The sequence below is a fragment of the Somniosus microcephalus genome, chromosome 9 (assembly GCF_052327205.1).
Source record: "Somniosus microcephalus isolate GS21.2 chromosome 9, FLI_Smic_1.0, whole genome shotgun sequence".
Classification (NCBI taxonomy): domain Eukaryota; kingdom Metazoa; phylum Chordata; class Chondrichthyes; order Squaliformes; family Somniosidae; genus Somniosus; species Somniosus microcephalus.
Window position 1 is genome coordinate 248,013,118 of NC_140995.1, and position 15,160 is coordinate 248,028,277.

Here is a 15,160-nt window from a genome sequence, read left to right on the forward strand (position 1 = left end):
TCCCAGACCAACCTTGAGTTTTCCGTATACAAGTAATGGCGATTGCAGCAAGTATCGGGTGTCTCCATTACTCCCCTGACACCTCTGCTGTTGATGTGAAGCAGTCACGGTTTAAACCGCTGCATGCTTCGTCGCACTCACCTGCCGTGCTTAGGGGGTGGGGTGTGAAGGACTGCACCCTGGGGGCTCGTTGATTCCAAATGCCCTCTCCGGGCACGAGGCATAATAAAATTGAAAGCTGAACGTCTGATTTTTTTTTTAAAAACAGATAATGTCAGAAATACACAGCATCTGAAAAGAGGAAAGGCAGGTTAGTGTTTAAGGTTGAGATATTTCATCAGAAGCGAGCTGGTCTATCCCGGATCATCAGAAGCGAGCTGGTCTATCCCGGATCATCAGAAGCGAGCTGGTCTATCCTGGATCATCAGAAGCGAGCTGGTCTATCCTCGATCATCGGAAGCGAGCTGGTCTACCCTCGATCATCGGAAGCGAGCTGGTCTATCCTGGATCATCGGAAGCGAGCTGGTCTATCCTGGATCATCGGAAGCGAGCTGGTCTATCCTGGATCATCGGAAGCGAGCTGGTCTACCCTCGATCATCGGAAGCGAGCTGGTCTATCCCGGATCATCAGAAGCGAGCTGGTCTATCTGGATCATCGGAAACAAGCTGGTCTATCCTGGATCATCGGAAGCGCGCTGGTCTATCCTGGATCATCGGAAGCGAGCTGGTCTATCCCGGATCATCGGAAGCGAGCTGGTCTATCCTCGATCATCAGAAGTGAGCTGGTCTATCCTGGATCATCGGAAGCGAGCTGGCCTATCTGGATCATCGGAAACAAGCTGGTCTATCCTGGATCATCGGAAGCGAGCTGGTCTATCCTGGATCATCGGAAGCGAGCTGGTCTATCCCGGATCATCGGAAGCGAGCTGGTCTATCCCGGATCATCGGGAGCGAGCTGGTCTATCCCGGATCATCGGAAGCGAGCTGATCTATCCTCGAGCATCAGAAGCGAGCTGGTCTATCCCGGATCATCGGAAGCGAGCTGGTCTATCCCGGATCATCGGGAGCACGCTGGTCTATCCCGGATCATCAGAAGCGAGCTGGTCTATCCCGGATCATCGGAAGCGAGCTGGTCTATCCCGGATCATCGGGAGCGAGCTGGTCTATCCCGGATCATCGGAAGCGTGCTGGTCTATCCTCGATCATCGGGAGCGAGCTGGTCTATCCCGGATCATCGGAAGCGTGCTGGTCTATCCCGGATCATCAGGAGCGCGCTGGTCTATCCCGGATCATCAGAAGCGAGCTGGCCTGTCCTCGGTCTATCCTGGATCATCGGAAGTTCCCCCGGGATGCTTCTCTGTGTTGTAGGTGCTATATCAATGCACATTTAGCTTTTCTACGTCCGGGAGATTTTTTAATCTAATTGTTCTGCTTAGAGCAGAGATTTAAGAGGTGTTCCAAGTATGAAGGGTTTTGATCGAGTAGATCGCGAGAAACTGCTTCCAGTGGCAGAGTGTTGGTAACCAGAGGACACGGATTTGGGTGATTGGCAAAATAACCGTGGGGGGGTGGGCGGGGGGGGGCAGTGAGTTGTTGTGATCTGGAACGTGCTGCCGAATAGGGCGGTGGAAGCAGATTCAATAGGAACTTTATTAAGAGAATTAGATAAATACTTCAAGGAGAATTCGCAGGGCTGTGTGGAAAGAGCGGGGGAGTGGGATTAATTGGCGAGCTCTTTCAAAGAGCTGGCATGGGCACGATGGGCTGAATGGCCTCCTGTGCTGTTTGATTTTAAACCCGCTTTACCATCTGGTCCTGCAAACGTTTTAGAATCCGAGAATGATGCAGCACAGAAGGAGGCCATTTGGCCCATCGTACCTATTTCCACAGCTCCGCTCGATGTTGACTTGTGTTTGTGTACTCGGAAACATCTTAAAACACACTGCGTTCAATGAAGTACAGTGGCTCTTGTTATACAGGCAGATACAGCACCTAGACTACACACAGCAAGACCTCGCGAACAGCAGTGAATCTTGGCAAGATGGTCTGATTTACTGATGTTGGTTGAGGGAGGAATCCCTGGACACCGGAAGAATGGACCTGCTCCTCTTCATACACGTGCCACAGGATCGTTACATCCACCCCAAACACTGCGGCAGGCAGGCAGAGCCCCGGTTTAACTTCTCATCCGAAAGAAGTCACCTCCGACAGTGCAGCGCTCCCTCAGTACTGCCCCTCCGACAATGCAGCGCTCCCTTAGTCCTGCTCCTCCGACAGAGCGGCGCTCCCTCAGTACTGCCCCTCCGACAGAGCAGCGCTCCCTCAGTACTGCCCCTCCGACCGTGCAGCGCTCCCTCAGTACTGCCCCTCCGACCGTGCAGCGCTCCCTCAGTACTGCCCCTCTGACCGTGCAGCACTCCCTCAGTACTGACATGCCGACAATGCAGCGCTCCCTCGCTCCTGCCCCCTCGGCGCAGTTCTATAATAGCAGTGTTTAAAATGGTGAAGGGATGGGACGAGCTTTCGGGCACCACTCCCGATCCATCCACAAGGTCTTGGCTCTGGCTCCGTTTATTCTCTGCAGCATTTTGTGACAGTTTGAGTCGCTCACTGCTCGTTCTATCGAGCAATGGTGCGGAGTGTCATACAAGGAGTAACAATAACTTGTATTTATGCAGCGCCTTTAACATAGCGCTCCTGTGCACCTCTGAGACATTTCACTATCAGACAATTTGACACCGAGCCACATGAGGTATTAGGGGAGGTGACCAAAAGCTTGGTCAAAGAGGTTGGTTTTAAGGAGCGTCTTAAAGGAGGCGAGAGAGGTAGAGAGGTTTAGGAAGGGAGTTCGAGCTCTGAGCCCAGGCTGCTGAAGGCACGGCCGCCAGTGGTAGAGCGATGGAAATCGGGGATGCGCTAGAGCCAGTGGGACAGATAACTGGCCGAGCGAGCGTGACCTGCCCAACTCTGGTTACACAGCGCAATCCCAGCTCTCCCCGGTGGTTCTGCTGGTGTAAGCCCTCACCGTCCAGCCCAGTGAGGGAGCTGTTGTGGATGAAGAGCTCCTTACAGCTGAGGCTGCCTTGGGGTCAGAGGACAGACTGGAAGCCTGGGAGGGGAAGAGTTGCTACTGAAATTTCAGTCGGGATGAAAACATTAATCCTGGGAGGAGAAACAATCGCGGGGCCTCCAGGTGCCCTCGGCTCTGTGAAGAGGAGATCGTGTCACTGTTTGTTTTCTTTTCCACCGTCTGTGCGCTGAACTGGCAGCCCTGCTTCGCCACTTCACTAACTCCTGCAGAATTAATCATCGTTCCCCTCGTCCATCTCCAAGCCAGCTGCTATCAAAACACAATTTGCTGGAAACACTCAGCGGGTTAGGCAGCCACTTGTGGAGAGAGTGGGTTAACATGTCAGGTCGACCACCCTTGCTCACAGCCCAGACCAGCGCTGATTATCGCAGTGACCGCAGGGAGAATTTAAACCGCTATCCGCATGGAATGAGACTGAGGCCGTTGCTGAGGAGCGATGGGGCCGTGAGAGGAGTTTCAGAAAAGAGAAGGGAGACGGATAGCAGTGAAGGTGAACAGGGTGAAAGAGCCACAAGGAAATCGGGCCAAACAGTCGAAGTTTATGGTGGGAATTCATACCGGCATCTGGAATTGAGGGGCAGGATGGACTAGCTGGTCCGCATTCCTGATGGCTGGAGCGTCACAACTAGACACTTCTCCCTCCTGGGAGAGGGAAAAACCGCGGGGCCATTAAGGGGTAAAAATTCCCCTCCTACCCCCTCAGGCAATCGAAACCCAGTCCAGCAGATCTCATGGATTCTGGGAGCAGAAGGGTCAGTGAATTAAACAACAAAACAGCGACAGCGCTGAGGGGCAGTACTGAGGGAGCGCTGCACTGTCGGAGGGGCAGTACTGAGGGAGTGCTGCACTGTCGGAGGGGCAGTACTGAGGGAGTGCTGCACTGTCGGAGGGGCAGTACTGAGGGAGCGCTGCACTGTCGGAGGGGCAGTACTCAGGGAGTGCTGCACTGTCGGAGGGGCAGTACTGAGGGAGTGCTGCACTGGTGGATGTAAATGATCCCATGGCACTATTTCGAAGAAGAGCAGGGGAGTTCTCCCTGGTGTCCTGGCCAATATTTATCTCTCAACCAACATCACTAACACAGATGATCCGGTCATTATCACATTGCTGTTTGTGGGATCTTGCTGTGTGCAAATTTGCTGCTGCGTTTCAAAAGTACTTCATTGGCTGTAAAGCACTTTGGGGCACCCTGAGGTGGTCTAAGGTGCGAAAGAAATGCAAGTCTTTTATATCCCCCACTGTACGGACCTGGACTGGTGCAAACCCCCTCCACCCTGCCTGTCTCTCGACCACCTTTAATGAAATGAGTTTCGAATAAGCTTGTGTTAATATTCCCCATCGCAGCGCCAGTGTGGGTTTGGTTTGCGGGAGTATTTGTGTTGCAAGGTCTTGCTCGTGCTTTGTTGCTCTGATAGCCAAGGTGTGTTTCTACAGTGTTTCTGTCCTGGGCTGTGATGGCCACCGCCCGCGTTCAGTCAACAGCTAGCACGGGGTACCATGGACTTCAACTTGTATCTCCGTATTTAAAACTCCTTCCTCGGGAACGGGGCAATTCGCAATCCTACAATTATCCTGCATAAGTGGAGGTCGTATCAGTCCACTTCACCTGTGCCGCTGTGTGATCTCTCTCTCTCTTCTCTCGCTGCCTCTCTTCTCGCTCCCTCTTGTGGTGTATGTGCCTTTAAGAGCAATTATGGTGTATGTGCCTTTAAGAGCCCCAGGTGTGCGTAATGCCGGTAATTGCCACTTGGGCTATATAAGCCTGTGTATTGTGTATATCCTTTAGAAACCCCCCCCAGACTTGCTTAGTAAATACCTATGAACCAACTCCTGTCTTCAGTGTCTTTATCTACACACGGACACTGAAGTGGAAACGGACTTACCTGCAATTCGGCAGCACCTCAAGGACATCGATTCCTCCAGCGTCCGGAAGACTCAAGGAAGTAAGAGAAACTGTGGTTTCACCAGCTGGCCAAGCTGGTGACAGGTACTGCGCTAATCCTTCCTGGGCGTCAGGCTGGAGCTCCAGCGGCAGGCTCTACAGCTGAGACAGGCAGCGAAATCAGAGGCAAGCAATAACGGACTGGGAGGGTGCACTCGAGAGACGGCCGGCGCGGCAAGCAGTTCAGCGTTTAGACCTCCGTCGGGAACGAGTCTCCAACAGTGAATAAACGGAAACCACAGTAAAACAGCGTTGTTATCGGTAGCAGCGGCGGGAAAGCGCGGGAAGCGCCATATCGTTGCTACAGAGAGAAAAAAAAAGCGCGGGAAGCGCCATATCTTTTCTGAAATGCCTAAATCTGGTAATGAGGCTTTTGATGGCGAAATAGAAGATTGGACTACATACGTGGAAAGAGTAGAGGTTTATTGCACTGCAAATGGAATAACAGATGAAAAAAAAGCTTCAGTACTTCTGAACTTAATAGGCGCGAAAACATACGGGCTGTTATGAAATTTAATCACTCCAGCCAAACCAAAGGACAAGACTTTTAAAGAAATTGTTGATACCCTGCAGGAGCATTTAAACCCAACACCGCTGCTGATAGCGGAACGATTCAAGTTCTTCAAGAGAAATCAACACAAGAATGAAAGTAACGCTGATTACCTAACCGAATTAAGAAAGCTATCAAAGTACTGCCAATTCGGAGCAGGACTATCGGATTATCTTCGAGACAAATTTGTTTGCGGTCTCTTAAGTGAAGGAACACAAAAAAGACTGCTCTCTGAAAAAGATTTAACATTGGACAAAGCTTTCAGTATGGCTGTATCATACGAAGCAGCAGCAAAAGGAGCTGCAGAGATACAACAAGAGACACAGGACTTCGGCACCCATAAAATGACACAGGAGTTCGGAAGATGTTAACGCTGCGGCAGATCCACCCATAACCAGAGGGACTGCTGGTTCAAGGGCAAAGCATGCAGGCAATGTGGTAAGATTGGACACATTGCACGGGTATGCCAATCTGGACAAAATAAATCCACTGACAGAAAACAAAAAATCAATAAAGAAAAGTACAGGAAGGTACAAATGATGGCGGACAGTAGCTCCGAAGACCAGAATAGCGATAGCGACTCCGGAAACAAGAGACTAAGCTGTCTCAAATTACATAATGTACTTGCCAAAGAGGATTACCAAACCATTTGGGTTACCCTCACAATAGCAGGGTCCCCAGTTAAAATGGAGTTAGATACAGGATCAGCTCTAACCGTAATAAATCGACGAGATTACGAGAGGCTATTTTCGCATATACCTCTAAAAGACACATCCATTATCTTAAAAACATATACGGGGCAGAAAGTCTACCCCAAAGGAAAAATAAGGGCGCCTGTGGTATACAACGGCAAAGAAATACAAAAGTTGTATTTATACATTCTACAAGATGGTGGTCCACCGTTGTTGGGACGTGAATGGATAAGGAAGATACGTTTAGACTGGCACTCCATTCAGGCACTGACGGTGACCAGTAAGGAAAAAAACAATGATGACATCATACCTGAACGATTAAAAGACATCTTGGCCAACGCCAAAGAAGTGTTTCAAGAGAAACTAGGAACCTTGAAAGGCATCACCGCCTCAATAAAAGTGGAAGATACAGCAATTCCAAAAATTTTTAAGGCAAGACCGGTGCCATACGCAATACGTCCGGCAGTCGAGGCAGAGCTGAAGAATTTGGAAAAGGCAGGCGTATTATCCAAAATAGATTGGAGCGAATGGGCAACACCCATCGTTCCAGTCATGAAAAAAACATTGAAAAATAACTGAGGAACAGAAAAAAATTCGCATCTGTGGGGACTTCAAGGTGACTGTAAACCCGGTCCTTCACACGGTACAGTATCCTCTTCCGAGGATAGAAGATATTTTTGCCTCACTATCCGGAGGGAAACGTTTCACAAAAATTGACTTGGCACAGGCATATCTACAGATGGAGGTTGAGGAGACCTCTAAAAAGTATCTCACAATAAACACACACAAAGGCCTGTACCAGTACAATCGACTGGTTTTTGGAGTAGCATCAGCTCCAGCTATCTGGCAAAGAGCTATGGAGCAAGTCCTGCAAGGGATTCCGGGGACTCAATGCTACCTTGACGACATCCTTATAACAGGAGAAAACGACAACGAGCACCTTGCCAATTTGGAGCAGGTGCTCACTAGGCTGAAAGAACGGGGCCTACGAGCAAATCGCCCCAAGTGCGAATTTTTCCAAAATCAGATATCATATTGTGGCCACATAATTAATAAGGAAGGGTTGCATAAGTCACCTGAAAAAATTGAAGCAGTTATAAAAGCCCCAGCACCTGAAAATGTTTCACAATTAAGGTCATTCCTGGGATTAATAAATTACTATCATAAATTTTTACCGAACTTATCAACTATTCTACACCCTCTTAATGATCTTCTACAGACAGGAGTGATTTGGAAATGGAACGAAGACTGTAAACATGCCTTCCATAAATGTAAAGACTTAATCACATCCGAGAAAATTTTGGCTCATTACAACCCATCACTACCAATCAGACTGGCGTGCGATGCATCCCCTTACGGCATAGGAGCGGTATTGTCCCATAGATTCCCTGATGGCTCGGAACGGCCGATAGCTTTTGCGTCACGCTCATTGAACTCAGCTGAGCGTAACTATGCCCAGATAGACAGGGAAGCACTCAGCCTGGTATGGGGAGTGAAGAAATTCAACCATTACCTACACGGACAAAAATTTACCTTGCTGACTGACCATCAACCCCTCATCTCCATATTCAACCCTAAAAAAGGTGTCCCCATTCTGACGGCACAAAGACTACAGAGGTGGTCCCTTTTTCTAGGGGCACACCAATACAACATTGAATACAAAGGGTCAAAACAGCATGGGAATGCTGACGGTTTATCACGCCTACCGTTGCCAACGATAGAAGAGGCACCTACAGTAGACCCAGTAGAGATATTCCACTCTACCATAGTGGAATGTCTACCGGTGACAAATTCTGCCATTGAAAGGGAGACAAGAAATGACCCTACTCTCTCACGGGTCTACGATTTAACAGTGAAGGGATGGCCAGCACATGGCGAACCACTGTTGCCAGCATTCTCGCAAAGAAGAGAACAGCTGTCAGTGTGCCGAGGAACCTTGATGTGTGGATCCAGAGCGGTGATTCCACCCAAACTCCAGGATAAAGTGCTAAAGGAGCTTCACGAGGGGCATCTGGGTGGAGTGAAAATGAAGAACCTAGCTAGGGCGTTTGTATGGTGGCCAGGTATCGATGGAGACATCGAAGACATGACCAAGAGCTGCCTAGGATGCCAGAAGGTCCAAAATGCTCCGCCACAGGCCCCTCTACATCCATGGGAGTGGCCCTCATCTCCCTGGCAAAGGGTGCACATCGACTTTGCTGGTCCATTTATGGACTCAATGTTCTTAATCGCAGTTGATGCACACTCCAAGTGGCCGGAGGTAATAAAGATGTCCTCCACCACCACGGAAAAAACCATCACAGTATTAAGGACCATATTTGCCAGGAATGGGCTGCCGGAGCAGATATGTTCTGATAATGGACCGCAATTTGTGTCCGAAGAATTCAGAAAGTTCTTAAAGAACAATGGGGTAAAGCACTACACGTCCGCCCCATACCATCCCGCCACCAATGGATTGGCTGAAAGGTTTGTCCAGACCTTCAAGAAGGCCATGGGTAATGAAGACATAAAACTTCAGCACAAGGTGGATAACTTCTTATTTGCATATAGGAATGCAACGCATATGGTTACTAACCAAACTCCCGCCATGATGTTCTACAATAGAAACCTAAGATGCCGGCTGGATTTGGTCAAGCCCAACATCCGAAGGGACGTGGAGAACCGGCAGTTTCAGGGCATGAATGAAAGGCCAACTAGCGTCTTCCAGATAGGCCAACCGGTTTTGGCCCGGGACTACCGTACCGAGAAATGGCAGCCTGGAACTATCTGCACACGATTAGGACCACTGATCTATACCGTGGACATCGGAGACAGCATAATAAGGCGCCATGCTGACCAAATCATCAAGTCATCCGAAAAGGGACAACCTACACCACCACTCTATACATCTAACGATGAAGTAGAGATACCCATATCTACCTCCGATCCGGTGATACTGGAGCCCGATGAACCCGACACTGGCCTTCAAGCCGAATCAGCCTTGCCAGAAGAACCTACTACACCGCCAGAAGAACCTACTACACCACCAGAAACTACTACACCCCCGAGGCGTTATCCGGACCGAGTCAGAAAGCCTCCTGAGAGACTAACTTAAAATTAATTAATACAGCAATGTATATTATTTTGCATATAACATGTAATTAATAATTACTTAAAATATGATGTACTAGTTAGCTAGAAGGGGAGGAATTGTGGTGTATGTGCCTTTAAGAGCCCCAGGTGTGCGTAATGCCGGTAATTGCCACTTGGGCTATATAAGCCTGTGTATTGTGTATATCCTTTAGAACCCCCCCCCCCCCCCAGACTTGCTTAGTAAATACCTATGAACCAACTCCTGTCTTCAGTGTCTTTATCTACACATGGACACTACAACTCTCTTCTCTCGCTCCCCCGCTACCCCCCCTCTTCCCCCCCGCTCCCCCCTCTTCCCCCGCTCCCCCCGCTCCCCCCCTCTTCCCCCGCTCCCCCCCTCTTCCCCCGCTCCCCCCCTCTTCCCCCGCTCCCCCCCTCTTCCCCCGCTCCCCCCCTCTTCCCCCGCTCCCCCCCTCTTCCCCCGCTCCCCCCCCTCTTCCCCCGCTCCCCCCCTCTTCCCCCGCTCCCCCCCTCTTCCCCCGCTCCCCCCCCTCTTCCCCCGCTCCCCCCCTCTTCCCCCGCTCCCCCCCTCTTCCCCGCTCCCCCCCCCCCTCTTCCCCCGCTCCCCCCCTCTTCCCCCCGCTCCCCCCCCTCTTCCCCCCGCTCCCCCCCTCTTCCCCCCGCTCCCCCCCCTCTTCTCCCCCACTCTTCCCCGCCTCCCCCCCTCTTCCCCCCGCTCCCCCCCTCTTCCCCCGCTCCCCCCCTCTTCCCCCGCTCCCCCTCTTCCCCCCCCCCCGCTCCCCCCTCTGCTCCCCCCCTCTTCCCCCCCCGCTCTCCCCCCTCTTTCCCCCCGCTCCCCCGCCCCTCTTCCCCCGCTCCCCCCGCCCCCCTCTTCCTTCTCCCGCTCTCTCACTCCCCCTCTGCTGAGATCCTTTAGTCCTGTTGACTTTATGTGGATATTTTCGCTTTGGTAAAACTGCAGTGAGGTGACCTGACACAACACGCAGCAATGGTGTTACTTTTCATTAGAGTAACTCGCTCACGATGTCTGTCGTTGGGAGACTGAGTGCCTTGTAGAGATTGTGTATCCCGAGTGTCTCCAGGTTCCCGCAGTGGCCTGGTGTATTTGACCCTACACAGACTGTAAGCTGGTGGCGCTGTGTTGGCCAATCTCCATCGTGGCAGTACAAATCTAACAGAGAACAATAACTGCAGTGGGGCCTATCAGCATCTGGAGGACTCCGTTCTGGTGATGGGGGTTACAGCCTAAATGTTAAAAGGACAGACAGAAAGACTTGCATTTCTATAGCGCCTTTCACAACCTCAGGACGTCCCAAAGTGCTTCACAGCCAATGAAGTAGTTTTTGAAGTGTAGTCGCTGTTGTAATGTAGGAATCGCAAGCTCCAACAAACAGCAATGTGATGATCAGATCATCTGTTTTAGTGATGTTGATTGAGGGATAAATATTGTCCAGGACACCGGGGAAAACTCTTCGAATCGCAGTTTCTGTTTGTAGTCGCTGGGGCAGTGGTTGGCATGCTTCAATTCATCCCCCTCCCACACCCCCACACCAGGGAGGGTGAGGGAACTCGGCCCCCTCCACCCCCACACCAGGGAGGGTGAGGGAACTCGGCCCCCTCCCACCCCCACACCAGGGAGGGTGAGGGAACTCGGCCCAGGCCCCTGCTCCCTCCCACCCCCACACCAGGGAGGGTGAGGGAACTCGGCCCAGGCCCCTGCTCCCTCCCACCCCCACACCAGGGAGGGTGAGGGAACTCGGCCCAGGCCCCTGCTCCCTCCCACCCCCCACACCAGGGAGGGTGAGGGAACTCGGCCCCTGCCCCCTCCCACCCCCCACACCAGGGAGGGTGAGGGAACTCGGCCCCCTCCCACCCCCACACCAGGGAGGGTGAGGGAACTCGGCCCCCTCCCACCCCCACACCAGGGAGGGTGAGGGAACTCGGCCCAGGCCCCTGCTCCCTCCCACCCCCACACCAGGGAGGGTGAGGGAACTCGGGCCCAGGCCCCTGCTCCCTCCCACCCCCACACCAGGGAGGGTGAGGGAACTCGGCCCCCTCCCACCCCCCACACCAGGGAGGGTGAGGGAACTCGGCCCCCTCCCACCCCCACACCAGGAGGGTGAGGGAACTCGGCCCCCCTCCCTGCTCCCTCCACCACCCCACACCAGGGAGGGTGAGGGGAACTCGGCCCCCTCCCACCCCCACACCAGGGAGGGTGAGGGAACTCGGCCCAGGCCCCCTGCTCCCTCCCACCCCCACACCAGGGAGGGTGAGGGGACTCGGCCCCCCTCCCTGCTCCCTCCCACCCCCACACCAGGGAGGGTGAGGGAACTCGGCCCCCTCCCACCCCCACACCAGGGAGGGTGAGGGAACTCGGCCCCCTCCCACCCCCCACACCAGGGAGGGTGAGGGAACTCGGCCCAGGCCCCTGCTCCCTCCCACCCCCACACCAGGGAGGGTGAGGGGAACTCGGCCCAGGCCCCTGCTCCCTCCCACCCCCACACCAGGGAGGGTGAGGGAACTCGGCCTCCCTCCCACCCCCACACCAGGGAGGGTGAGGGGAACTCGGCCCAGGCCCCCTGCTCCCTCCCACCCCCACACCAGGGAGGGTGAGGGAACTCGGCCCAGGTCCCTGCTCCCCATCGCCATCCAGTGACCCCCCTCTTCTCTCTTTTTCCCCCCCTGCCCCCAGCCAATTCCCTGAGGGAAAGTGCACGTGTCTGGATATCACCTGAGGAAGGGTTCAGGAACAGGCTTGGCTCGGCTGACCTACATGGTCAAATCTGCTGTCGGCATTCCCTGCCTGGGCCGTGCGCCGAATGGGCCCTGGCTGAGGTGTGCCCGAAACTGCACTAGAGAGGGTACAGAGGAGATTCACGAGGATGTTGCCAGGACTGGGGAATTTTAGCTATGAGGAAAAACTGGATAGGCTGGGGTTGTTTTCTTTGGAACAGGGGAGGCTTGAGGGGAGACTTACTGGAGGTGTATAAAATGATGAGGGGCCTAGATAGAGTGGATAGGAAGGACCCATTTCCCTTAGCAGAGAGGTCAATAACCAGGGGGCAGAGATTTAAAGTAATTGTCGGAGGATTAGAGGGGAGTTGAGAAGAACTTTCTTCACCCAGAGGGTGGTCGGGGGTCTGGAACTCACTGCCTGAAAGGGTGGGAGAGGCAGAAACCCTCATCACATTTAAAAAGTACTTGGATATGCACCTGAAGTGCCGTAACCTACAGGGCTACGGACCGAGAACTGGAAAGTGGGATTAGGCTGGAGAGCTCTTGGTCGGCCGGCACGGACACGATGGGCCGAATGGTCTCCTTCCGTGCCGTAAATTTCTCTGATTCTATGAACTGTTTCCAAAACAAGGGTCTACCTTCAGGAGAGGAGCCCTGTAGAAGGGGTGAATTAAACACATTCCTCTGATTGATGTGGTGTTATAGCAAGTCCTGTCTAAATCGAGCGCCTGTGATGGGGTGGGGGTGTGTGTTTTAAAGCACTCAGTGGGTTCCTGTGACATGGGTTGTTTAACATGCAAAGATAAGATAGCCTGGGCCACAGAGAGGTCCACCAGTGCTGTAGTGACCCAGCCAGATGGAGCCCATCACTGGCTCACTCACTCCTTCATCAATTCCTGCGTCACTGACGAACCATTGCAATTCATAAATACGGGCCAGCAGTTACTGAGAGCAGCTCACGACATCAGCGCAGAGTTAACACTCTGCTCACTGAGGGTATGGCTATCCCTGGGCTATAGTGGCAGTACTGCCCCTCCGACAGTGCAGCACTCCCTCAGTACTGCCCCTCCGACAGTGCAGCGCTCCCTCAGTGCTGCCCCTCCGACAGTGCAGCGCTCCCTCAGTGCTGCCCCTCCGACAGTGCAGCGCTCCCTCAGCACTGCCCCTTCCGACAGTGCAGTGCTCTCCCTCTCAGTGCTGCCCCTCCGACAGTGCAGCGCTCCCTCAGTGCTGCCCCTCCGACAGCGCAGCGCTCCCTCAGCACTGCCCCTCCGACAGTGCAGTGCTCCCTCCCTCAGTACTGCCCCTCCGACAGTGCAGCGCTCCTTCAGTACTGCCCCTCCGACAGTGCAGCGCTCCCTCAGTACTGCCCCTCCGACAGTGCAGCGCTCCCTCAGTACTGCCCCTCCGACAGTGCAGCCCCCCTTCAGTACAGCCCCTCCGACGGTGCAGCGCTCCCTCAGTACTGCCCCTCCGACGGTGCAGCGCTCCCTCAGTACTGCCCCTCCGACAGTGCGGCGCTCCCTCAGTACCGCCCCTCCGACAGTGCAGCACTCCTTCAGTACAGCCCCTCCGACGGTGCAGCGCTCCCTCAGTACTGCCCCTCCGACGGTGCAGCGCTCCCTCAGTACTGCCCCTCCGACAGTGCGGCGCTCCCTCAGTACCGCCCCTCCGACAGTGCGGCGCTCCCTCAGTACCGCCCCTCCGACAGTGCGGCGCTCACTCAGTACCGCCCCTCCGACAGCGCGGCGCTCACTCGGTACAGCCCCTCCGACAGCGCGGCGCTCCCTCGGTACTCGCCCCTCCGACAGTGCGGCGCTCCCTCGGTACTGCCCCTCCGACAGTGCGGCGCTCCCTCGGTACTGCCCCTCCGACAGTGCGGCGCTCCCTCGGTACTGCCCCTCCGACAGTGCGGCGCTCCCTCGGTACTGCCCCTCGACAGTGCGGCGCTCCCTCGGTACTTGCCCCTCCGACAGTGCGGCGCTCCCTCGGTACTGCCCCCTCCGACAGTGCGGCGCTCCCCTCGGTACTGCCCCTCCGACAGTGCGGCGCTCCCCTCGCTACTGCCCCTCCGACAGTGCGGCGCTCCCTCGGTACTGACCCGCAGTGTCAGCCTAGATCATGTGCTCATGTCCTGGGCTGGGGCTCACACCCAGTACCCCTGGAGAGGCGAGCTGAGAGTAATACCAACTGGCCAGAGAGATGCTGCTGTACAGTGAGTAGAGGCAATTTCCTTCTCACTGAACAGAATGGGTACACCCTACCTCCATTAATGTGAAGTGGGCTCTCTGCCAACTGAGTGTGAGAGAAACAAAAGCAAGAAAGGAAATCCGAGCCAGTGTTTGAAGTGAAAGGTGAAAAGATAAGTGGAGCAAGTCCACCTGCTTTGTACCAGTGCCAACCCCGCTTAACGATTTGCGGCCCTGCCCCTCACCGTCTCACTGCCCCTGTCCCTGCCACTTTCCCTCTCCCTGCCCATCACTATCGGTGGTCCTGTTGCACTAATGTGTCTCTCTATCTCCTCCATAGCCCGTGCCCAGAGCAAGGAATGGGGGATGAGTTTAACCTGATGGATCACTCGGACCTGTACATCTGGATTTTAGTACGTAAGCCTTTTCTTTGCTCTGTGTTTGTGTCGAGCGATAACTCACATATAGGCTGCGCCTCTCCAGGAGAAAAATGCAAAAAGTGTTGCTTGTGTTGAGGGTGTGCCTTATATGCAAGTTAATTGTTACCTACAATTTGGGGTGTGGCTTATATGGGTGTTAATTATGTTGCAGAAAGGTGTGTGTTGGGGGGGGGGGGGAAGGGGAACGGCGGGTGGAGGAAGTGGGGATTGTTACCCCTCTGTACCTTCCGCTCACAGCAGGTCACGAGCAGAGACCTTGGCGCGGGGCATACAGCGCCTGTCACTGTCTCCCGGACTGCAGGGGAGATCGGGCAGCGTTCCCCTATCATCTTTGTACAGTAAACACTGACCGGTGATCTGTCACATGCAACACTGCTGTGGCAAGTATTCATCAGGTGAGCACATTGCAGATGTCCCAACTATAATC

General features: G+C 54.0%; 1 protein-coding gene across 2 annotated transcripts in view; it reads left to right on the plus strand.

Annotated features, from left to right (window-relative positions):
- The window catches only part of klhdc3 (kelch domain containing 3), a 124,842-nt gene extending 110,013 nt beyond the window's left edge, over nt 1–14,829 (plus strand). For both annotated transcript variants that reach the window (XM_085998121.1, XM_085998122.1), the window contains exon 9: nt 14,634–14,829. In XM_085998121.1, coding sequence (XP_085854247.1) covers nt 14,634–14,808 — 175 coding nt within the window. In that variant the 3' untranslated portion in view covers nt 14,809–14,829. The remainder of the gene's footprint in view (nt 1–14,633) is intronic.
- The last annotated feature ends 331 nt before the right edge of the window (nt 14,830–15,160 follow it).